We start from the raw sequence: 25,017 nt of genomic DNA, 5'->3' as shown, positions 1-25,017 counted from the left end.
AGCATCGGTCAGTCAACAGTCAGGTGCAACAGACAAAACAGACCAGGCCTTTACCTTTTGGGAGTGGGAGAAGGAAGTCAGCAAATGAAGAAGACAGGAATGAAGGAATACAGGAATAGAAGGAGTGAGAGGAAAGTTTAAGCTGGCAAGACAGAAATGGGGTAGTGATGACCTCCCTACTGGGACCACAGAAGAAATGATGGTGTTGGTTACAGGGGAGGGAAAGAAATGCAGAGTTGGGTTCTGCTCTGCCCCTGCAAGGACCTTGACCTGGATGCTGAGTGAGGCAGCAGCCATGGGGCAACTTAGTGCCATAACCCACCTTACACTGAGAAAGGCTGCTGAGTGCAGCATGGACAACAGGAATGTCCAAGACAGGAGGAAAGGATGTGTTCATTTCCCAGTTTGTTAGCTTGACCTTGACTTCCAAAGTTTAAATATTTAGCCATTCGTGATTCTTCCTTTGTACTCTGGCCCTGAGCCCTACAAAGGATGCTTCTGCTGTATCTGGATGAAAGATGATGCTGGCTTGGACCACAGCGGTGAGTGTGTGGCCATGGCAAGAGGTGGTCAGATTGCCATCTGTTCTGAAGCCAAGACAACAGGGACTATTGATGGACTGGGCTGTGGGCTGCAAGCTGTGAGAGAGGGAGCTGAACCCAGACAAAGCCAGGGACTGTATGTAAAGGTTTGGGACCAGACAGCTGTTGTCTACTGAACCACATGAGTTTGGAAGGAGACAGGGAGACTGGTCTGAATGTCTCGGGTCTGGGATGCAACTTTGATGCGCCAGGGGCCATGCTGAGTGATACACGAGACATATAAGTCAGGTTTGCCTGAACACGGTTGTAGAGGCGCCAGCTAGTAAATGTTCCTTTTTTCTTTATCAAGTTCCCCCCAGGACAGGATCTGGCCCAGGGCCTGGATGCTACTGATGATGTCAAAGGTGTTTGTCATTTCAGCGCATGAGTGCGTCTTGGACCAGCCGCTGGGCTCCATTCTTGCCTCCGGAATCTTATCCAAACCTTAGAGGCCCAGGCTGTTGAAACTCCCTTTCCAGATGAGGGCCTGAGAGTTGGCCGTTTTCCCCAGGAGGTTAAGAGACAAGCATTCCTCCCCTGTCTGCAGACCCCCAGCACTGAACAGTGTCACCCTTCCTCTGTTGCAGCCTGTGACCAGTTGGCACTGGGTGTGGTGGCAATCTTCGGGCCATCCCAGGGCTCCTGCACCAATGCCGTCCAGTCCATCTGCAATGCCCTGGAGGTGCCCCACATTCAGCTGCGCTGGAAACACCACCCACTGGACAACAAGGACACCTTCTATGTGAACCTCTACCCTGACTACGCCTCTCTCAGCCACGCCATCCTCGACCTGGTCCAGTACCTCAAGTGGCGGTCAGCCACTGTGGTCTATGACGACAGTACAGGTGGGTAGCTGGGTCCAAGCTAGTGCTTTAAATCACTCCTGCCTACCTGGCATGTACAAGTGGTGCCAGTGATCACACTAACCCCACAAGTGATAACTCAGAAACAGGCAACGGGCTCAGCAAGGGAACCTGTCCTGCCCACCGTTCCCCAGCCAGTAAGCCACAGAGCTACCATGCACCTACAGGCCTAGATGAGCCCCAGGCCCATGCTCAGAACCCACACAGAGCTGTTGCTTCTACACCGCTTTTTCCAAAGACTCAAGTCCCAAGATATTTCTTAGCGCAGCCTCTTCTGAGAGAGTGACCTTGGCAAGTCACTTAACCCATCTGGCCTTGCTCTGCACGTGTGTCAAGAGCTGTACATCGAAAGAGCCCTCCAGCCCTTGGCTGCCTGTGAAGCAGCGGCATCCCTTGATTACCTCCTAATGCGGAGTGGGAGTAGGAGGGAGAGGATCCCTTGGGAAAGGCGCCGACGAGCAAGCTGTTTATTTATCTCAGAATCTGCAAGCACCTGAGAGTTCTGGCTGTACCCCAAGCATCAGGTAGCAGATCTTGCTGAGCAAAGGCCCCCCGACCCCCTACATACACACTCCTGCTTAGGGCTCCCTGGCTCTAGGGCTCTGCCATGAAGAAGCACTCCCTGCCCAGCTCCAGGCCATTTCCCCGGCTGCTGTAGCTCATGGGATGTGCCACTCTAAATGCTTGCCACCTCTACTTCCATACCAGGATCTTTCCGTGCCTCTAGGTTTTAGCACAAGGCCTGCTACAGAGAAGATGGTTGAACTGAATTGGATTGGATGGGGTTGCACCAAATTGAAAATCCAGTTGAATTAAACTCTAGTCATTGCAAGAAGGAGTGGAAGGGTGAAGACACGTAGACATTGTTTCTGTATTTCTCTGAAGCACCTATTCTATTACAGGGAATAGACTGATCACCCAGAGGTCCCCCATCATTCCCGGCCCTGGAGCTAAGAATCCAGGGTTGGGCAGGGATAGGCAGAGCTGGAACCTTTGGGAGAGGAAACTCCACAGCCCCAGTTAGTCTGAGCTGACTTTGCAGAGTAGGAGAGAGATGAGCTGGACAGGGAGGACACAGCAGGTACAGGGACTAGCATACGGATAAAACCCAGGAGATAATGAGTATGTGTGGCCATCTCCTATCCATGCAGCCTGGAGAAAGGAGAGGATCCAAGCAGTCAGGGTGGGAGGAAAAAGAGAGATGAACAGGGTGGGGTCCTGCTGTTCTAAGTCTGAGTTCAGACTCTACCCGGGTGGCAGCCGAGGGCCCCCAAGAGGTGTCGAGTGCAGGGGAGGATGATAGAGCAGAGCTCAGGGCAATGGCATGGAGAGCCAGGCCCAGGGAGTGCTGCGGGGGAGAGCGGGAGCAAGAGCTCCAGCATGGAGGTCCAGCCTGGAACAAAGGGAGCTGGAGGTAATGGGGTACTTGGAGGAGAACTCGAGGCCAAGGCAGAAGGGAAGAAATGGCTGTAAACAGGGTGTTGTTGACAATGTCACAGGAGTATCCCAGGTACAGAGCAGTCTGCCCTGCTATGATGAGGCCTCCGGGATGGGTGGGATGGGAGAGGGGATACTCTGCAAAGAAGACTCCGGCATTGCAGTGGACATTGTGGTAGTAACTTGTACTGAGTGGGTGTTGAGGTCTGGAGCTTTCTCTCCCATGTGACCCTAGCAGGTCTTGTCCCTGTCCCCTGGTTCTTGGCACCAATGGGCTGGAATTACCAGTGACCTCACAGCCCAGTAATGTGTCCAACCACTCAGAGGATGACAGGATAACATCTTTGTGTCACCATCCTTTCCAACGCCCAATGCACCCTGCCCTGCAGTGTTTAATATTCTGATTTTCATCCAACATAGTTTTTCAAAAGTTTTTTTTAAAATTGCACTTGACACATAATAACTGTGCTTCCCACTTGATGTTTCAATTCAGCTCAACCCAGTCCAATTCAGTTCAGTTCAACAACATTTAAAAATGTAGAGGAATCAATTGGGGGGCGGGTTTGGGCACAAAAGATGATGGGTACGAGGGACTCAGGGTCAGAAGCGGATCAACAAGAGTAGGAGAGTTGGTGAAAAAGGCAATTTAAAAGACAAGTTGGCTGGGGTGCAAAAATATTTTAAATCTATGCAGTTTTTTTTCATAATTTGCACTTTCTACTGATTGAGGAATCTCTCATCTGACATTGAAAAGGAGTAATGAGAAGCAAGAGGGGGTACAGAACCAGGATCTTTCAAGAAGCAGGAGGATCGGTGCATCCCCAAACCCGCTATCAGACAGGAATGGGTTTGCCAGTGTCTGGCTCCTACCAGTTATGAATTATCTCCTGGGACAGGCACAGTGCCACTCATGCAGAATCAGAGTCCTTTTAGCAAGCAGTATTGCAGCAAGCTTCCCCTAAAATCCAGCGACTCGAAGTTTAAAAACATGAGGTCATCATAGGGTTAGGAGCTTCTAGGCTTGGCTCAGTAGATTTTCTGATCTCAGCAGAGTCGCTCCCCCATCTGGGGCTCAGCTGGCTGTCAGCTGGTTTAGGATGTCCTTGACTAGGGTGACAGGCATAGCCCAGCTGTCCCCCACATGTTCTGCCTCCCCCATCAGGCTCACCACAGTGGCAGAAATATGAGAGGACAACCCAAGATGCTATGTCGTTTCAAAAGTCTGCCTGTGCTGCTCATGTCCCACAAGTGAGCCCAGAGCCCCTGCAAAGGCAGATGGCCAAGACTGTGGATACAGGGATGGATGAAGAATTGTGGTTGTCTAGCCCCACTCCTGGTGAAGGAATGTTGAGGAGGCAAGTGATGTTTGCACTGTCAACCTTGCACCAACCAAACTCAGCTCTGGTCCAGGGTGAGAGGAAAGAAGGGGGTTCGAGGAAACAGGGGTGATGAAGGTCCCGAGCCCAGAGAACCAACGCAGAGTCTCTCATTTTGATCCCATTGCCAGCATGCAGCAAAGAGTCACTTAACCCGAGCCAGCCTCGGTTTCTTGATCCTTCTCCCTGGGACGGAAATCTCCTTTCTGCCTGCCTTCTAGGATCGGGAGATAGTTAAATAGGGTAATGAATGCTGAAGTGCTTCGTAAGTGAAAAGCATGATTCCAACAAGCCATGATTCACTGCAGATATTTTGAGCAAGCCTGATTAGGGAAGCAGTCGGGAAGGAAGGCGCTTCTCCAGCAGCCGAGAGTCCTGTGGTGGGGTGGGCTGTGGGCAGCCCCTGCTCTCCTTGGGGAATACGCTGATGGGAAGGAGGTCTGACATGCGCTGCTGGTGAATGTGGGTCACCACGCATTACACGGGCCGTTGTACTTGGCTGACAAGAAGGCCCTGGTGGCCTCTGCTCCAGCGTCCGCCCATCCCTATCCTCGTGTCCCAGGTCTCTGAGGCTCACGTGCTTGCTGAGGCTGCACGAGAGTGTGAAAGCCAAGCAAGTGGCAGTAAACTGTTCCCTCTGGGCCTTGCAGGGTGACAGGTGTGAAAGGGCAGCCACAGCCCACCAAGGCAAGTTTTTCTGGATCCGCAGGGAGGGGGAGTCGCGCAGGTGTGTGTCTGGTCTGTTGGTAACTTGTGGCCTGGCCTTCTTTTCCTAAGGCCCACCAAATCTGCTGGTAGGGGGCACTGCATCACCTGTTGGATCCAGAGCCTTATCTGTACCCAGGTTCCTGGCTTTGCAGACTGTCCCGAGGGCAGGGGTTCCTGAAGGCCCTGCTGGAGCCTATGGGGAGGCTGGGGCTGCAGACAGAAGGAAAGAATAGACTCCCGGCAGACTGTTTTCTTGATGCCCAGACCCCAGAAATGGATATTAAAGCTGTTCAGACCCTAGAGCATGTTGTGGAAACTGAGACTCCTAAAAGGTACTCCAAGTGGACTGGGTTGCGGGGAGCGCTGTCCTGAAAGGGAGTGCTGGAACAGTTGATGGCAAGCTTCAGCAAAATCTCAGTTTTAAAAAAATTTTTTTGGCTGATTTTACTGGAAAATTTAGGTCGTGTTCATTTCAGGCACCATTTGATCCAGAGGCCCAAATGCATGTCATCAGGGCTTATTTTCTCTCTGTTTGAGCTTTCTCACTTTCACCCCATAAGAATCTTCTCCCCTAAACTCACATTCTCCCTGCTTGAAGTTTCAGGGGAGAAAAGGAGGTGTTTCCAAGGTCAGGAGCTCCTTTGCTGGGCCGCATCCACATATCCATCTCTGAGTCAGCCAGTGCACCTGCTTTAGTCAATGTACCTACTTTTGGAGGATGTGCTGATAGGCCTGGCTGAGGCCACAGGTTTTGTCCCTCAAGGTAGGGATGGAACACCCTGTCAAGTCACAGATTAAGAGTGGGGAGGGGTTGAGCACGGCACAGTAGCCTAGAGGCTAAAGTCCTCGCCTTGAATGTACTGGGATCCCATATGGGCTCCGGTTCGTATCCGGCAGCCCCGCTTCCCATCTAGCTCCCTGCTTGTAACCTGGGAAAGCAGTTGAGGACGGCCCAAAGCCTTGGGCTCCTGCACCCACATGGGACACCTGGAGGAAGCTCTGGGCTCCTGACTTTGGATGGGCTCAGTTGCAGCCATTCGGCTGCTTGAGGAGTGAGCCATCAAACAGAAGATCTTCCTCTCTGTCTCTCCTCCTCTCTGCTTTTCCAATAAAAATAAATAAATCTTAAAAAAAAAAAAGAGTGGGGAGGGGTGTTCCTCAAAGGAAATAAGTGTAGCTGGTCAGGTGGTGTGGAACGGGGCTGCAGGAAGGGCACTTGCTCAGAAGATAGGAGCCAGGCAGGGGAAGAGTCGGACCTGTGGGGACCTGGCCCTGTGCTGGCTCAGCCCCTCCTGCCAGGGCGTGGGGAGCAGCAAGCAGAGAGGAGTCAGCAAGAATGGACCTCGAAAGAAGGACAGAAAGGAACTTAATTAGACCTAAGCAAGCCATTTGTCTCCAGGAAGTGACATTCAGTTTTCCTTGGAAGTCCCCAGATTAAGTGGTTTCTCAAAATGCCAAGGTGGAGGATGGATTTTCGCAGTGTGGGGAGCAAAACACAATCGGTCGATCCAATTATGGAAATGCTTGTGGAGTTCCATCCAGTGACCAGGGTCTGAGCTTGGGGCCATGGGGACCCAGCAGCAACGTACCATAAGTGGAAGCCAGGGGAGGCTGGCACTAGGGACAGGGCTGCTGAGCTGGAGAGTGAAGGACTGTTTCCCTTGGAGGGAAACACAGCAGTAGAGAAAGGCTTCATGAGGAGGTGGCTGCAAGAATGGTAGAATCATATATTGCAGAATGGGATGAATAAGTGGGGGTTACTGTGACAGCCAGTCTTTGGGGAGGGCACCCAGTGGTTGGACCACTGAGGCTAGAGCTACTTTCTGTTCCCATGCCCTAGAAGCAGGTTTGTTGGAGATGTCTAGGGAAATGACATCCCACGTCTCACAGTGTTGGGAGTGGGAGCGGAAGATGGTAGCCTCCATTTTAGGCTCTGTTAACTCTGGGTTAGACAAGCAAGTGAATCTGATTCTACATATATGTGTACATGGGTGTGACGGGGCTTCATCTACACACACATACACACCAGTTTATAAGCCCATGTCAACAGGCATGTGCTTGGAACGTGCGTCTCTATGTGTGCACACAGCCAGCCCTAAATCTGTGTGTGTGCAGGCATGTCCCAGTTGTGTGTAAATACATGCCTCATGTGTACATGCCTGTCTCTGGATACATGCAACTTGTGGACCACATGTCAGCATCCCTGTGTGCTCATACCTGTGGCCACAGGCACATGTGTGCTACAGCTGTGAATATATGCATGTACACATGTGTCTTTTGTGCCCACGGTTCCTTTAGGGCTCATCCGGCTGCAGGAGCTCATCATGGCACCGTCAAGATACAACATCCGTCTGAAGATCCGCCAGCTGCCCATCGACTCGGACGACTCGCGGCCCCTGCTCAAGGAGATGAAGCGCGGCCGGGAGTTCCGCATCATCTTCGACTGCAGCCACACCATGGCGGTGCAGATCCTCAAGCAGGTGTGTGTGTGGCCACCAGCTGGAGCTGGGTCTACCTGCCATACCCCAACTCTCCTTCCCCAGACAGACAGGGTCTCCCAAAAGTTCGTGGAAAATGTGGATCATGAAAAGACAAGTTTCCAAATGGTATCTTTTCATTCTACTTTTCCAAGAGCCTTTTGAAGCACCCTCAGATAGAAGTGGTGGCAACCAGGTAGCCTTCGACTCGTGACCTTGGGTGTCCCTGTGCCTTTCTGAGCCAGAGGCTCGCCAGCAGCAAAATGGGTGCAGCAGCCTTCACACTCACGGCTGGGCTGGGGAACACGAGGAGTATGATGTACCCCTGCCTGGCCTGCTCACAGGATGCTGGATAAACGCCAGTTTGTGCTTCAGTGCTGTGCAAGGGCAGGACCCCCAAAGGGAAGCACAGAGGGGCCTCATATTTCTGGGAGCAATTCCCAGAATGCCTCCCAGCCTCCCCCAGTGACCAAGTCCCCCACTACCTGAGGCACTAGTGTTGCTTTCTTATTATGGGGAGCTGCCTTCCACTATCTCCTCAGCTCTGCAGCCATAGTTGGGGAGAACAGCCAGGGCTCCTGGAGGGCAGGGGACTGCACTCCTGAAAGCAGCTCAGGGGACATCCTGGAAGCGAGACAAGCCACCTGCAGAAACAATAGCTCTTCCTGCCTTCCAGTGCTGCCGTTGAAAGCAACAACGATTGAGCAGCGCTATGTGTGTAAAAGGCAATGAAGTGGTTCCAGGAAGTGTCTCTGGTGATGAGAGGGGGCTTATGCACAGGGCATTGGGAGGTGCGGGTGCAGAAAGGGCACCCAAGGGTGCAGGGGAGAGGTGCTGAGCCTTGGCAAACTCTCCCATCTCTCAATTGCTCCCACAGGAGTGTCAGCCAAACAGCAGCCTGCATCCCCTACCACCTGCACACCCCCCAACACACCTGCTCCTTCAGTCTGTGGATGGGGTTAACACCCCTCCATGCCATGCAGCTAAGCAGACTGCAGCAAGATGAACAAAGCTGAGAGCTTTGTTTCAGGGCCCCGTACTCGGTCAACAGCAGGCATAGTCAGCCTGCAAGTCACCCTCGCTGCAGTCTTTTGCCCCACCCCTACTCCCACCCCGCCTTACCCAATGCTCCCTACGTGGTCCCGTCTAATATAGTATGGCCACAGTGGCAAGTACAGCTTCTGGTTTGCCGGCCAACTGAACCTCAAGGGGAAAGTGACAAGCCCAAGGTCATCTAGCCAGGAATGTTTACCCAGGATCCTGTGAGTTGAAATCTTCTGGACTGAAAGTGAGGATTCCTCACCCCTCTGCACCAGGGTTTGAATGCAGCGAGAATTTCTACTGTGGGCCTCCAGAAGCCTGCAAGGTGTGGAGGGGGCCGTGTGTGCGTCTCCCAGGCAGACACAGATGTGTGGCAGTTTCAAAGCATGTGCTATACCTGGTGACATCCCTACCCCCACCTCTGCTTCCACCCCAGGAGCACTTTGCAGGGCCAGACCTCCTGAGGAACTCTGCAGAAAATGCAGGATGGTCATTAGTACTATGGATTATTCAAGTCAAGTGCATCATGCCTGTGTAACATAAACATCACAGTGGTATGAAGTCATCATCCCACAGCAACCACGTGGCCCACACAGCAGGTGTGGCTGAATATTTAGGGGGCACATCAGTGCTAGGATAGAGCCCCCACCCCTTCTTGGGTCTGGTTGGGTTAGGGGCAGGGGCAGGCAGGGATGGTGAGCATGAGGAGGAAGGGTGGGCTGTCTGGAACTGGTATGGTGAGTTCGGCTGGCAAGGATGCACGGCCAACAAGGTCAGCATTTCCCTCGGAGTGGGGGACCCAGTCATGCTTTGGAAAGAACAGCACCTGTACGTGTCTCTGCAGACTTGGTCTTTAGAGAGCAGAGCACGACCTCATAGTCACCAATGTGCAAATGTTTGGCTGTACACTGTGCTGTGAGAAGCAGTGCCACCTACCTAGCAGCTGGAACGGGCTTCTGACACCTGGGGTGGTGCCAGGGGGCTCTCTAAGGGTTGCTGACCTATTGCTTCCCCGCAGGCCATGGCCATGGGTATGATGACCGAATACTACCACTTCATCTTCACCACTCTGGTAATGTACCTGTGTGGCCCAGCTCCGGGTTGGGTTGGGTCGGGTCAGGTGGAACGGGACTGTCCTGGAGGAAGCCTGGGCCAGCCTGCTGGGGACACTCACTGCAGCCTGAACAGATCCAGGCTGAATGCACAGCCGTGGTACCCAGGAAGGGTCCCCAAGGTGTTCTGGCCACGAGCCCACTTCTGAGAAGCTATGCCCAGCGATAATTGAACTCAGGAGCCAGCATAGCCTGGGGTGGCTTCCTGCCTCAGTTTCTCTACAAAAGAGCTCTCTGCCTCCTAGGAGTTATGGAAAGACGAAGGGAGCCAGTAAGGGAAAAGGCTGGGAGTGGTGCCTGCTGCTGGAAGCACTGTGGAAGTATCAGCTGTCATTACCGCTACCATCTTCCATTCCAACCCCCAGCCCCCCGCCATCACACCTGACCCAGGCCCCACACAGCAACAGGAAGTGCCACTTTGATGCATGCAAGATTCACACTGAAGGCTACCCCGTCACCGCCAGCCAGGCCAGCCCACCCGCAGCCTCCAGATGGGTCGTTGTCCAAACACTGAGAACATTTAGGGCCATCAAAATCCACTAGGATAATGAGTTGTGATCTGAGTTCAGCAAAACAAAGAGCTCCCTGTGCCAAAGGGGCATCAAGAGCAAACCACCCTGCCTTGGAACCAGATGCCCTCAGACCTCCTGGGGGTCCTGAGTGGACTCTAGGATGGGAGCAAGTGATGGCACTGCTACCCACCTCCTCCTGCTACTGTCTGCCCAAGCCCTGCTGCTGCAGCCCTGCAGGCTCCTGATTGCTTTGTTTTGTACAGCACCCAGTTCTTTCCCCTGTACATGTACTGAGCTGAGCCCAGGGGCTCAGGGGCCCAGGACTTGGCCTTCATCTCCGTCTCCATCCCTGCACCTGGCTCCTTTTCAGATGATTTGTGTCATCATAGGCTGATCACAGACAGCCTGGGACACTGCACCAGGGGAATCTAGGAGCTAGGGCCTGGTGGGAGGTAGGAAGTTTATTGGCTGATCTGGGCCTTGAGGATCGGTAAGAGTTGAACAAGGAGGAGAGAGGAAGGGTGCTTCCATGCAGAGGGAAAAGCATAACCAAGGGACACGAGGCTTGTTCTGGCATCAGAGAGCCACAGTGTCACCTGCTTCAACTCCACATCATGATGGTAGCTTGGAATTGGCCAGGATTAGAGCCCTGGCACCAGGAGCTGGCAAATAAGGACCCCCATTCCCACCTGTGAGCTGATCGCTAAGTGATTACCACCTCACCACTGCTGCTGCCTCCACACACCCACCTGCTGCATGCTCCAGGGTGCCCCACACAGTTTCCTCATCCAGGACCCAGACCTGCAGGCCTGCCAGGAGCTGTGTTGGCAGAAGGGGATCCCCAAGCCTGGTAACTGACACCAGGCACCTTTTCCCCTGGTCCCTGCAGGATGTGCCCCACCTATACTGGCTTCTCTGTATTGTGTGGTGTCCTGGAAAGTCTTCAGAGGCTCATGGGGAGACCCTTGGTGCCCTCCTCTCCCACCTCTGTCTGGGGCTAGAGCAAGACAGAGAAACAGTTAAGGCTTGGCAAGTGGAATCAGAGCACAGCTCAGGTACCCAAGGTCATGTCCCCCACCAGGGCATCCCTCCCAATCCCATCCCAGGCTTCTAGGGGCCTGGGATTGATTTCTAGGCATGAAATGTTCAGCCAGCCCAGCCAGTCACTCAGCACGTGCTTTGCAGAATCTCATCTCACTGACCCACCTACTTCAGTCTCCCGTGCCCTGGGTGCTGCAACAGAGCCTGGAGATCACACAGGAAGACACGAGGAAAGGATGAGGGACCTGTAGGATCAGACAGGTGCTCCAAGAGTCCTGGGGGTTGCCTACAGACTAAACCCATCCACCCCATGCTGCTTTGCAGCACAGTGGAGGTGAGCCCTCCAGACAAGCATAGGGGGTCTCTGTTCTGCCCCATCATAGCTGTGCACCTAGGACTCAAGTTTCATGTGCAGAATAGGAATAATTCTGTGGAATGTTTTCTAGGCCTCACACCCCTCACCAGGCCACTCTTGCCTGTGAGAAGCAGAACTTGCTCAAGTAGCCTCAAAGCCCAAGGGGGTTCTGGGAGCAGCCATCAGAGTGCAGGGCAGATGCAGAGAAGGAGTCTGGATCCAAAGCGACTCTGGACACTCTAGGGGACTGTGGTTCTGGCTTCTGCCCCACCCTCAGAGTCTGTGCTCCCTGGAGATGTCAGCATGGCCAACTGCCTGCACATGTCACATCCCATTACACATCCCTGCCTGCCCTGCCCTCCTCAGCCCTGCTTTCCATGCAAAGCATGTGCTGTCTCCCAGGCCAAGCCCTGGGGAGTGCTCTCAACATGACCACAATGGGCATTTGGAGTGGGCAGTTACTGGCCAATAAGGCCATGTCTGTGCTACTGTGTTAGCATCCCTGATCTCTACTCACTGACCTGCCTTTCCAAATGCTCACACAGTTAGCACATCTGTGCCACCAGTCAGCTTGCAGACCCAGCTCCTTGGCCAGTGAACTGAGACCTGGCCATGAGAGGAGGGGCAGAATGGGCCAGTGCACAAGACCCAGACAGCAAGCACAGGAGCTGTGGCGTTAGGAGCTTACTTCAGAGCTGGTGACGCTGGGACAGGAATGGAATCTGTGTATCTTGCCCACCCATCCTGAGCATCACCCTTCCCTGCGCTGTCCTCCCAGGCCTCTTAACTCCTCTCACTTTGTTCCTGTCCTAGCTGACTCAAAGCCCAACTCCAGAGTCAGAGAGAGGACACTCCTCAGGGAGCTGGTGGAAGCCCAGAGCCCTAGGCCCTCCGCTCTGTAAGCTGCTCCACCTTTCAGGGCAAGACTGGTTGCAGAAGGCACCACTGGAGGAGGCCCAGTCCCTCTGCATGAAAGTCATTGCCTGCTGGAATGCAACTTGCATGTTCTGGAGGAAGATTTCTAGCACCCAGGGCCCCCTCTGTCCCAGGCAGTAGCTTTTTCACATTCTCCATTCATCACTGACCAGTTCATTCATCCAGCAATGCTTAAGAGCTCCCCCCAAAATCAAGAAAATTTGGGGTAAAAAGGTAAATTTATTTTGGTGCAAAAATTTTTGAAACCATAAAATGTGTCTTCCACCAACTTACATATATTTGAAAGGGAGAAAGAGAGAGCTGGAAGGATCATCTATGTGAGAGTTCACTCCTCTAAATAGCCACAATGGCCAGGCCTAGGCCAGGAGCCGGGAACATCATCCTAGTCTCCCGCATGGGTGATAGGGGCCCACGTACTTGAGCCATTGTCTGCTGCCTTCCAAATATGTTAGCAGGAAGCTGGATTGGAAGCAGAGTAGCTAGGACTCCCATCCACACTCCTGCCCTTCCATGACCTGTTTGAAGATCCATTATATAAGTGTCTTCTGGCTCCCAGATCCTGAACTATAGGCAGTTGAGTGGGAGAGGGACACAGATGAATCCCATTCAAAATCTCATGAGCCATTCGGCTTCCTTGGTATATATAAGAATCAAAGACTATGCCCTGTTCACCTGTCTCCAGTGCCTAAAGTACCTAGGACATCGTGGATGTTCATGAATGCCTGATCAGAGAGATGAATGAGTGAGTGAATGCAGTAAGATGCAAAGGACAAAGTGATGAGAGTATCATCTAGCTAGAATTGGTTGAGATCATGGACTCTGGTGCCAGTGAATGTGAGCCGGACTTGGGACACCTGGCCGTCCTTGGCAGTGACTGACTCTGTCCCTGTCTGTAACAGGTGGCCTTCATAGCACCACCTCACAGGCTGGTTAGGGAAAGCACTCAAAACATGGACACGAGTCACATGTGTAGGACAGTGCTTGCCCCTGTTGCTATGTTAAGTGTTGAAAAGCAAACAAACCCTGCTTATGTTCTCCCACTCAAACCTCAACACCACCCCCTCCCCCAGCGGTTCGATAGAAAAGTAGAAACTGAGTTTCAGAGAGGTCACGCAGCAGGAAAGGGGTGGAGCAGGAACCATTCCCGCTGGGTACTATTCAGCTCCAACTTCCTCTGCAGACACCTGTGAGACCGGTCAGCTAACTCTGACCAGTTCATACTCCACGTGGGCCTGGCATGGCAACTGATGCTCTTGGTGGGTGTATGTAGGAGGGACTGGAGCCACCACAAACCCCAGCAGTACCCACACTTCCAGGCTTGAAGCCCCCTTGCCACTGCTGACTCCTGCTGAGGCTGGCAGGGCAGAACTCATGCTCCCAGTTGTCTGATGGGAAATTGGGCATCCAGGAAGTTATAGGCCTTGGCCAGAGCTCCGCGACTCATCCATATGGAGGCCTTGACTCCTGAGCCCTGATCTTGGCTGTAGCTGTGTCAGTCCATCCGCCTTCCTCCCCACGCCACCGCAGGTCAAGGCAGGGAGATAGGAAGTGGCCCTTTCAGGAAAACTCAGCCCTATAGTACAAACATTCATGAGGGACAATACAAACATGAGGGTAGATGTCCCCAGCAGTGGCATTGGGCGTGGATAGCTTTCCCTTTAGGAAATGCATGTTTCAGGCCCTCACCAGTTTTCCAAACTGGCAGCTCCCATGCAAGAGACATTTTAATTACCCCAGCTGCCATTATCTGTGGCAGCCAGCTCTCAGCCCTTCCCAGATAACCCCGCGTTAATCAGCCCCAGCTGAGGCCCTGGTACATGTCATGTGTAGGTAAAAAGCCTGGAGGTGGGAAAAGAATTATAATAAATTAATAGATAAGCAATCACAATTAATGCCACTTCCTGGCAATAACAGTTATATCATGGGAAAGATATTTTCATCTGTCATTCCTTAAGGCGATGTTTTCCGAGCTTCAGCTTCTACCCATTCAGACCCATGGGGTGCTAATGAATTAGTCTATTATGTTATTCTGAATGTTTCTAAAAGGTCCCTGGTCGATACTGAATTCAGTATGTCAACACTTGGCATCCACAATGCAACTTTTTGCCAAGCAGCAAGGTTGTCCATAGTTCACTCTGTACAGCACTTGGGGTCTTGGCCCAGGGCTGTTTGGACCAACTTTAAAAAAAATGGAACTGCACAAAGCGGGCCCTTCACCAGCCCCTCCCTCCTACTCCAGCAAACCTTCCACCTCCACCCCCTACCAACTTCACGTCACAGGGCTGGACACCCTGGGCCACAGCCCTGCCAAACTCAGGGGTAATAGGAGAAAGGTCACCCCAGCACTGTCCCCCCAACACACCCCTCTTCCAGGCTGTCACTGTCAGAGCTACATGTTGCAGCCAGAGATCTCACTGGTCCCCAACCCCTGCCCATGCCATGGATGCCACCCCCACACTGTCAGGTTTTACTCTGGTCCTAAGAGGGGGTGGTAAACTGAGTCCTGGAGAACTTGGAAAAGCTAACGTTTGGACATCTTTGAAGTCTTAGGCAATGAGCTCTGGCTGGGCCCCATGCAGGGAAGGGATAAAGAGGGCGCCCCCTGTAGGTAGAGCTCAGCTTCTGCAGGGCTTCTGCAGCTCTGCCCCAGCCTTGGGTTCACCACACAGCAATACAGAATCCTAGCTCTGCAGACCCTCCACCACCAGAGGTGGCTGAGAGGCTTGTTCCTGATACTGGCCGCTCATGGGTCAGCACCCCAAGCCATTGGCCACATCATTCCGAACACCCAGCCCCAAGGAATACCCCCTTCCCAAGAGGAGTGCAATTCTGGTCTCTATGTTCCAGGTCCCGCTCAGTGCTGTGTAGGTGCCCTAGCCAGGAGCTGCAGGCTGGATGTGCCTTCTTTCCACTTGAGGGTGCAGGAACATTTGGCTCACAGACTCACTCAGATCCAAATGGCTACTTCCGGTAGATCAAAAGCCCAGAGACCCCAGCATAAGAGCAGAAGCATGCTTGCCTCACCCAGCTGTGTGGGTGTGGTCAGGGGAAGCTTTCTGCAGGAGGTGATATTTGACTGAATCTTAGAGAACAGCCTCTGCCCAAGAGAGGCTGGGAAGACAGGCATTGCATCCAGGGCTTAGAAAGCTCACAAAAGGATTGGACACAGGAATGTGCGTGGCTTTCCTAGGGAAGAAAAGAGAGGAGCATGGGAACGAAAGGAAAGCTGGAAGGCCGAGAACTTTCTAAACTTTACTAAGGAATCTGCCCTTTATCCTAAGGCTTTAGGAGTCATCCAACTATTTTAAGCAGGGAAATGACAGGGTTGGATTTGTGCTTCCGCACCACCCTCTGATTGCTCTGTGGGGGAGGATGCACTGTCCAGGAGCCATGAGGGGGGCTGGACAGTTAGAGCCGGAGGTGGGAGGAGTGTGCAGATGGAAGCGGGTGGGGGGTTACAGAGCTACACTTGACCCAGCAGAGCCCAGCATTAAAACCTTGAGCTGACAGCCAGTCAGCCACTCAGTCCCTTTCTCCAAGGCATGCTGGTAATGACACCCTGCCCTTTCCCTCCCCCTGCCTGCAAAGTGCAAGGTGCACAGCTGGTACTGTGAACTATGTATCAGTACACCCCAACCTCATCTACTGCCTTCCAGCAGTAGCCCCAACATGTCCCTGGGGTTGGCTCCAGTAGCTGAGGTCACCCAGGCAGAAAGGAAGAGCTGTGGAGCACTGAGGACTTAATCTGCACCGAGGGCCATCTTCTAGCCTGTTTCTTTCTCGGGGCGTACCATCATCATCATTTCCTTTTAGAAGTTAAGAGGCGCGGGTGAAACTTGAGCAAGCCTCTGAGGTCAGGGTTCTCTGGAAGGAGGGAGAGGAGAGGCCTCCTGTGGAATGTTGTCCCTCCCCCTCCTAGCTGACTGTACCCAAGCCCAGAGCCTTTTCTGTGTGTTCCCTAATCACGAGGAAGCACTTCGGTTAGCATCTTCTCAGACTGAGGCAACACTTGCCAGGCCCCACCCCAGTCTCTGAATCTAAACATCTGCACCACACACACACACACACACACACACACACACGGCCTGCCAGTTAGCCCCGCAGCTTAGCCCACATCCCATCCTGTGGTACCTGGGTTTGATTCCTGGCTCCAACTCTTTAGCTTCCTAAAAGTGCAGACCCAGAGGAGAGCAGGTGAGAGCTCAAGTTGTTGGGTTCCTGCCGCACACATAGGAGCCTTGGCTTGAGTTCCCAGTTCATAGGTGGGGACTCTCTCCTTCAGTCTCTCTCTCCCTTTAAAATAGATATTTTAAAATGTATATATACCCAAAGATAAATCTGATGCAACAGTCCCAGGACAGGGTGTTTAAGTCAAAAAGTGATGTCTTAGTGAATGTTTGACAACCCAAGAGAGGGTGGCATGCAGCCCCTGATCTGTAACACTTGCCCATTTCCATGGTGTAAATGCTTCTGTAGCCCATGGAATGTCACTGATCACGGAGCTGGGTTTGAGTTTTCTACTCAAACCTGGCGCAGATTCAGCTCTGCTGTTTATAAGCAATGTGACCTTAAGCTGCACTCTCTTCATCTGTGAGAATACCACAGCACAGGGAGCTGGGACGGTTCAACCACGTCCCACCCCAGGCAGGCTGAGCACAGAGCAAACCCTCCAGGTCCCATGAGATTGGGGCTCCGTGCACCTCAGTGAGAGCCCCGCCTCTGCTGACACCCTGACTTCCAGCTCTCGGCCACTCCCTCCCCCAGTCCTGGCTTAGAATCAGGACTGTGTTCTTTTGGACAGACATGAGATAAGACATCTTACCTGGGCTTAAGTCCACCAAGCTCTCCCTACCACCTCCACAGCACATTCCAAAAGGTGATGTTTTGGGGATGCAGAAAGAGCAAGAGGAGTTCCCTGCCTGTTAGGAGCATCTCAGGCACCAGGGAAAGTCAGTGCACATATTCTGTGGGTCCCAATTTTGTCATTTACTACCTTTCCTTGGGTTGACATGGAATGAAGCAAAAGTGATACCAGGAATCCCCTGTCATGGTAGTCACAGGGAGACAGGTGCAGCCCAAGTGTGCGCCCAGCATGTTTCCTGGCATGGAATGGAGTGACCAAGTTGTGTGTGTGTGTGTGCGTGTGTGTGTGTGTGTGTTGGGGCTGGAGGGCAGAGGACAGGCAGGGGGCAGCAGAGTGAGGGCTTCGTGCAGACCCGCACAGACAATGTGCGGGTTTCTCTATGGTGGGGGCTGAGCCAACCTAAATCATCAAAATGTGTATCTCAAAGGTCAGAAACGTGAGTCGCATGCAAATACACAAGTGGTGAGGATGTGTTCAGCCTGCGAGGGCAGGGGTGTGGCCAGGAACGCTGGCCTGCTGAGCACTTCAGCCACCACATGTTTGTTCAGGGGCACCGGGGACGGGAGTGGGCTAAGACAAGATGTGTTCCTGCTCCTCAAGGCAGCGAGGTCATGACCTCGGGAATCATCATTTCTGACACAAATCGGCACATTCTCCTGCAGCCTGGGCCTTGCACCGACCACTGGTGGTAAGGCCGTACTCCTCCCTTGCACAGCCCTCGACAATGAAGCGCTCCAGGTAGCGTTGTGCCTGTTCTGCAAAGAGCATCCTGCTCACTTCCAGCCTCATATCCAATTTCAGGGTCATTTGGAGGACACGGATCTGCTTTGCCCCTGTGACCACCCCTGTCCTCTCTTCTCTGCCCTGGGGAACCCAGCTTCTCCCTTTAGGGCTGCTCCCTGGGCCTTATCCCCACTTCCCCACCCCTGTACCTCTCAGTCCCCTGGTAGGGGGGATGCCCTGGTCCTTAAGGTCCTTCCCCTGCAAACTGTGACCCCACCCACAGGCAGACTGGCTCCCCTGGTCCCCACTCAGCTGCTCCTCTCAGGCCAAGAGCAAGGGGCTCTGCAGGGTGGGGTGAAGACAAACAAGAGGGGGTCCCCTTAAATCCTAGACAGACAAACCTGGTTTTCAACACCTTCAGGAGGAGAGGAAGTGGGTAACGTGTGTCTCCCTGGAAAAGGAAATAGGAGGGTGCTTTGAACTGTTCCTAGGAAGTGGAATTAAAAGTTTGTTGGGGATGGTGATGAGGCATGGCGGGTTAAGCCACTACCTACAACACCACCATCCCATATAAGTGCAAGTTCGGACCCCACTGCTCCATTTCCAATCCAGCTCCTTGCTGATTTTTACTGGGAAATCAAACTGGATGGCCCAGGTTTTGGGGCCCCTTCACCTATGCGGAACCCAGATGGAGTACTGGTTCCTGGGTTCAGTCCAGCCCAGCCCTGGCCATTATAACAATTTGGGGTGTGAACTAGTGGATGGAAGATCTCTCTCCTATCCTTTCTGGCTTTCAAATAAATAATTCTTTTAAATCAAAGGATGTTTTAGTGAAAAAAAAATTGAAGTCCATGTATATGAGATAGCTCTAAAAGCTTTATGGAAAATACATGTTATGAAAACATTACCCATGGATTTAAATTTTTCTTTTTGCACCAAAACAAGCTTATCTTCTAATTCCATTGCCAGGAGCTTTTTGAAGTGTTCTTGCTGCGCTCCACGAGAGCCTTCCTAAGCTTCCACGATGCATGAGGCCGACGTCTTAGGCGCGCTTTCCTGGGTCCTGTAAAACTGGTTTCCACTTTGTAGATAAAGAAATAGGCTGAGCCTCCTCCTCCTCCAGTTATTTGGTGGGGTCCCAGTTCCCAGTGGACTCTGAGCCCAGGTTTTCTTGGAGTGCCTCTGTTGCCCCCCAACACACATACCCAGGGCTCTGGCAGGAGCCACAGCCTTGGGGACTGGGACCCCTGAGTGGAAAGAGGGTGCAAGCAGCCCCCTGCTTCACACATATTCCCATCTCCCCAAGGATCTGTACGCCTTGGACTTGGAACCCTACCGCTACTCGGGGGTGAACTTGACGGGCTTCCGCATCCTCAACGTAGACAACCCCCACGTCTCAGCCATCGTGGAGAAGTGGTCCATGGAGCGGCTGCAGGCAGCGCCCAGAGTGGAGTCCGGCCTGCTGGATGGGGTGATGATGGTAGGGGTGGTGGCCCTGGGCCCTCCTCCTTTCTCCCTCCACCCCTTCCCCTTTCTCTCTCTTTTATTTTCTGCTTCCTTTCCCTATTTCTTTTTTTCCTTCTACCACTTAAGACTCATCATGTGTCAGGCTAGGCCATGTGGACACAAAGATAGGTCCAACTCCACTGACAAGGGTGCAGGCATGTTAGCATGTGATTATGGAGAAGGGGGACAAAGACCAGGAACCTGGACACAGGATCTGAGGCTGTAACAGGCAGGTGTTGAAGGCCAGGGAGGCTGGGAAGAAGCAAGTGGGGTAAGGGCCTGGGGAAGACTGCAGAGGAAGGGGCTAGGCTACAGAGGACACAGAACAGTCATGTCACCCCACATCCTGTGGCGTTGGGGGGGTCAAGGCCTCCAGCAGGAGGCTGGAAGTGCTGCTCTCAGACAGGCCTGGACCCTCTCTGCAGACGGACGCAGCCCTGCTGTATGATGCGGTCCACATCGTGTCCGTGTGCTACCAGCGGGCGCCCCAGATGACTGTGAACTCCCTGCAGTGCCATAGGCACAAGGCCTGGCGCTTTGGCGGCCGCTTCATGAACTTTATCAAGGAGGTGAGTACCCCCCAGCTTATACCTGTCCCCAACACACACACAAGGGCCCTCCTCCCAGGCTGCCTGTGCCTCCGGAGCCCAGCTTTGGGTGTCTGGCGGATCTGACTTGTAGCCCATGTGGACTGGGGCACCCTCCCTCACATCTCTGAGCCTCTGTTTTGGGGGTTAAAAGGGGTCTGATGGGACAAGCGTGACAGGTGACAGGGGTTCAGTCCTTGGTGCATAGTCATTGTCCAGGAGGCGGTCAGCCTTGGCAAGGGCACGCACATCCTTGAATGAGCCTGTTTCCCAGTTGTGTGATCTTGCACAAGCAGGATACCTTGCTTAGCCTCAATCGGCTCAACTGTAGAATGGGGTGTGCAGGTGGTCCCCTGCACAGGGTATATGCAAAGCCCTCAGTGCAGTGAGGTGGCTTGGTGAGTAACCAGCAGCCCCCCACACACTCCTTTCTGTCCTGGACCCACTGACCTTCTTCCCAGCCCGGGTTCCCCACGAGGGACCCAGGGTGTGAGTGAAGTTCAGAGAAACCAGAGAATGTGACATCTTCCGGGCTGTCGAGAAGGTGACCCTGAAAACATGGGCAATGACCACTGGTTGCAAAGGGGACCTCCCACCTGCCCCGGTGTTTATGTGGCTCCTGGGACTCTGACCGTATTCTCCCCTTCATCTCTTTGGATGCTTGAGCCCCAGCATTAGGGAGGACCTCTCCCCAGTCCCTACCATAGAATGAGAAGCCTCTTCCTCCCTGCCAAGGACTGACTGTCCACATTGGGGTCCCTGGTCCTAGACACCTCTTCATGAAGCCCTTTTCTAGAACATTCCTCTTCTGTGCACACTAGGACTGTGGAGGCCGAGGCCTAGGGTGGCCACATGGCTTTCCCAGGACCCCCCAGCTGGTACCCTGCCCAAGCCCCCAACCCATACGCTCTTGGTTCAGTCCATTTCCAAGTTGCCTGGCTCCCCAGCTGACTGCATGACAGTAAATCATTTTAAAGACTTGGCATTTCCGAGAGGAGCTGGAAAATACCAGGCCGGAGTTCAGTGCCTGTGAAGCATCTTTCATTTAGCGAGTCCTGAGTGGTGGCTGGAGGGGGCGGCTGGGCAGGGAAATGTCACGGGGAGGAGTTGCCCGTGGCTCCCTGCCCTGCCCCTGCCTGACCGCTCACAGACAGGCACACCTGCTGGCATTTAATCCCTGGACAGCTGACAAGGAGGAAGGCTTCCCTCCGGAGCTGGTTTGAAGACTCCTGCTGTGATTTCCCTGCGGGCCTGAGGGAGGGGCTGGGGACCATAGAGGAGGAGGAGGGAGGTGGAAGTGCTACAGAGCCAGCAAGGGGGAAGGGAAGCCTTGCTGCCAAGGCACAAGCAGTGGCCTGCACCTCCTCAGATGGCATCCTTTAATGAAGCTTGCCTGGGCCCCTGGGTCCCCAGCAGCCTGGGCTTTGTGTAATTTCCACCCGGCATCCCCACTCCAAACCCCCGCTTGAGTGCTGCAACTCCTGGGTCCCAGGCTGTTCAGCTCTGTCATTGAAGTGAAAATGTGTCCTGCTTTGCCAGTTTACAGAACCTTCATAGCTCAGTTCCTCTCAAAGCCTCCATGTCCACATCTGTAAAATGGGTGTGACAAGGATATCTCTCCAAGCAGGGCTGGGATGCAAACTCAGCAAGCTCAGATGGGGAAGGGCGAATGCTCTCTGGGATCGGCTCTTGTGCAGAGCCTGCCCAGCCAACAGAGTCCTAGGGTGGAAACAGCAAAGAAGGAGCATCACCTGTGGACCTTGGCCATGGCTGTGTGTGTGTGAGCATTGTGGGAGGCACTTGCACACATACCTCGGTGCCTGTGAAGTGAGTGGGTACCTGTACCCTCCATGAAGCTCTGAGGGATGAAAGCACGTATAGCCAGGCCCATGCCCCAACCTCTTCTGTCTGACAACTCTCCAGCTCCCTCCAAGATGCTGCCACCTGCCCAAGATACCACTCCTGTCGCCCATTTGCCCACTGCCCAATTATCCCAGCTACCTCAGTGTACCCTTGAGATGCCCACATGCTTAGAAACCCAAGAGTTCTAGTTTGGAACTATGAATAAACCTCCTGGGATCCATGAGCCCTGAACTTATGGTTGTACCTGGTTGAACTGAGTGTCTACCTGGTCACTGCCAGGGGCTGGGGACATTCAGGGGGAGAAAGGTGGGGCAAACATGCTCAGAATCTGCAAGGGAGCCCTGCCCCTGTGTGATTGGGAGCCTTGCATGGCAGAACCAGGACACAGGGAACCGGTTGACCATTGACCTTCCCACTGCCTCGGGCCTCCTCTCTGGATGCCCTCTCTTCCCCAGCGTCCTAACTGACCTATTCTGGCTACATTGAGTTCCCAGTCATGTCTTGACTCCAAGTTCGCCTGTGCACCAGAACTCTCAGACAAGTGAGGTTTGTCCCCCAGACATAAAAAATTTGAGGATGTTTAACTGCATGGGGCTGCCATGGATGAGAGAAATGGCTCCAGGCTGAGGAATGGGGTTCTGGGACCCCACATTCCAGTTTGTGTGCTGAGTTACTCATGCCCTGCCTGTGGAGCCAGCTTCCTCATGTGTGTAAACTGGGAATTGTGCCACTCACCAGTCCACCTCCCCCAGCTGCTGTAGGCTGCAGGGCACAAGCCAGGTGAATGTGCCCATTTAAGCACCTACTCAGGGTTCTCGGGAAGGATCCTATGGGGAATAGAGTTGTCAGAGTTCCCCATGTACAGGGGCAGGTAGAAGAGTGTGCAGCTTTGTGGGCACCACTTGCAGTTCCACATCTGTAGCACAGATGTGGCCAAGATCATGCAAAACTGTGGCTGTGTGCCAGCAAGCTGGGCAGCGGCCAGGGGGAACCCAGCCCTAGTCAGCCGACCTTTGACCTGCAAGATAGAGCTTGTCCCACACCTCTGCCTGCTGCTCTGGTTTGCTGACAACTGACAAGAAGTAACAGCAGTCATGTGTTCAGGGCTCCTGTTGCATAGGCAGAGTTCTTGGTGTTCCACGGAGGGCAGGTAGGTCCTGTTGTTTGGTCTAGTTGACAGCTGCAGACACCAAGGAGGAGCAGTGAAAACGTACCCACAGCCACATAGTTCTTTGTGATTGAATCTAGCATTCAGGCCCCAGAGTTCTTAACCACAATGTGCGTGAAGCTGGGGCTGGCATTGCCATTGGAGAGGGGAGACCTTCTTGAGCTCCCGTGCCTCTCTGGGGTTGAATCAAAAGATCTGGCTTTTTACTACCGTGGTGGCTGGGCCCTGTGCCTTTTCTAACACCAGGTGGGTCTCGCCTACCCCTCTCCAGGGATCTGACGTGAGCCCCACCCCCCTTTCCCCGACTTTGAGGTGAGGGCTTGTTTGAGTGCATCCAAGATCGATGTTGTACACGAGAAGGTGCAAATGTAAAGCTGGCTAAAGAGCATAATAGAATTTATGGAAATCGCTGGCTTGCACCACAGCCTGAGCAATGATGGAGGTGATTATTAATTAATCATGGTCTTGGGGGAACAGTATCAGTGCAAGGAGTAATTAAAATGAAGCATTGTACAGTTGTACCGAATGATGATTTATGAGCCCAAGGAATTACCAGTCTGCCCTCTCCCCTTGGCAGGCTCAATGGGAAGGCTTAACTGGACGGATTGTTTTCAACAAAACCAGTGGCTTGCGGACAGATTTTGACCTGGACATCATCAGCCTGAAGGAGGATGGCCTGGAGAAGGTGAGTAACCTCAGAGAGAGAGGTCAGGCCAGACGAAGGGGCAAGACCTAGGGCAGCTGCCTCCTGGGGTTCCATGTGACGCAGAGCCACAGGAGTACCCTTGGACCACCAGGGCCTGGGTAAGCTGGGAATTGCTGAGGTCAGTGGCCTGGCTACAGCAGACACGCCCACCATGGCTCTGTGTGCAAAGCTCTTCAGGGAGGCTCAAGCGGGAAGAATTAATCCAAGGATCCACAAACTGGGTCCTTCTGACATGGGGCAGATGGGCAGATGGGCAGATGGGCAGACACGTCCTTGTGTATATAAGCTTTCTAACCACCAAGGTGTGCCTGCCTGGGGAGGAGAGAGTTCACCATCCCTGGAGGCTTTTAAGCCAAGACGGAGCAGGTGCTGATCTGGTAGATGGGAGGTGCTGGTTGCCCTTGAACGCAGGTCAGGTACAGGGGTTCTAAACTCCCCCACTGGCTCCCCAGGTCCCTCTGCTTCCAGAGAGTCTGAACGAGAATGGACTGGCCTGGAGCTGTTTGAACGAGGCCCTGGGAGGCTGTCAGCATCAGGCTGCGGGGCCAAGGAAAAGAATTTCACTGGAGTCCACAACTTGCGGCTCAGCCAGATGCTGTCCCATTGGAGGCTGGGCCTTGGGAACTGCTGGGCACCTCTGCACCCTGCAAGGGAGGATTATGAAATGCAGGGAGCAGAGAAAAGAGTGGAGGGGCCAACAGGTGACTAGCTGTTTCTGTCCTCCACTATCGGCCCTTCCACCTCCACTTTGAAACCCTCCAGCCATCCTGAGGGCACACACAAATGAAGCTTCTCCAAAACACAGCTCTGTTCCGCTCTGAAACTGCCAGTGGATCCTCCAGTGCCCAGTGGCTAAGCTTCAGCCCCCTCCTGGCCCTTTAAGGCTGTGAAACTTCCCAGCTGGCATCCGAGATTCCACTGCTCCCGAAAAGAGGCCCATGGTTCCGTCATAGGCACAACCTGCACACGGACCTGGCCCTGCTGGCTCGCTTGCCCCAGTGGCCTCATTGCACCTGCGCCTCTAGCTCCTCCATTCACTCCTGAGCCCCACCCCAACTGGCTCAGGGGACGTGGCGTGGGGAGGTATGACCAGGAAAACTTTACCTCAACTCTCTCACTACTACCTGCCACAATAGCACCCATCCCTCAAGGTCAAAGCTA

The 25,017-nt window shown here is 53.5% G+C and overlaps 1 protein-coding gene across 1 annotated transcript in view; it reads left to right on the top strand.

Moving 5' to 3' along the window:
• GRIK3 (glutamate ionotropic receptor kainate type subunit 3) overlaps positions 1-25,017 on the top strand; it is a 79,569-nt gene that overhangs the window by 8,447 nt on the left and 46,105 nt on the right. Inside the window, exons 2-7 of the mRNA XM_058660838.1 lie at positions 1,169-1,426; positions 7,264-7,445; positions 9,502-9,555; positions 19,333-19,506; positions 19,958-20,101; positions 23,728-23,835. Of these exons, the coding sequence (XP_058516821.1) occupies positions 1,169-1,426; positions 7,264-7,445; positions 9,502-9,555; positions 19,333-19,506; positions 19,958-20,101; positions 23,728-23,835 (920 nt within the window). The remainder of the gene's footprint in view (positions 1-1,168; positions 1,427-7,263; positions 7,446-9,501; positions 9,556-19,332; positions 19,507-19,957; positions 20,102-23,727; positions 23,836-25,017) is intronic.

The sequence above is a fragment of the Ochotona princeps genome, chromosome 2 (assembly GCF_030435755.1).
Source record: "Ochotona princeps isolate mOchPri1 chromosome 2, mOchPri1.hap1, whole genome shotgun sequence".
Classification (NCBI taxonomy): Eukaryota; Metazoa; Chordata; class Mammalia; order Lagomorpha; family Ochotonidae; genus Ochotona; species Ochotona princeps.
The sequence above is the reverse complement of the archived record's forward strand: the minus strand, read 5'-3'. Positions and strand labels throughout refer to the sequence as shown.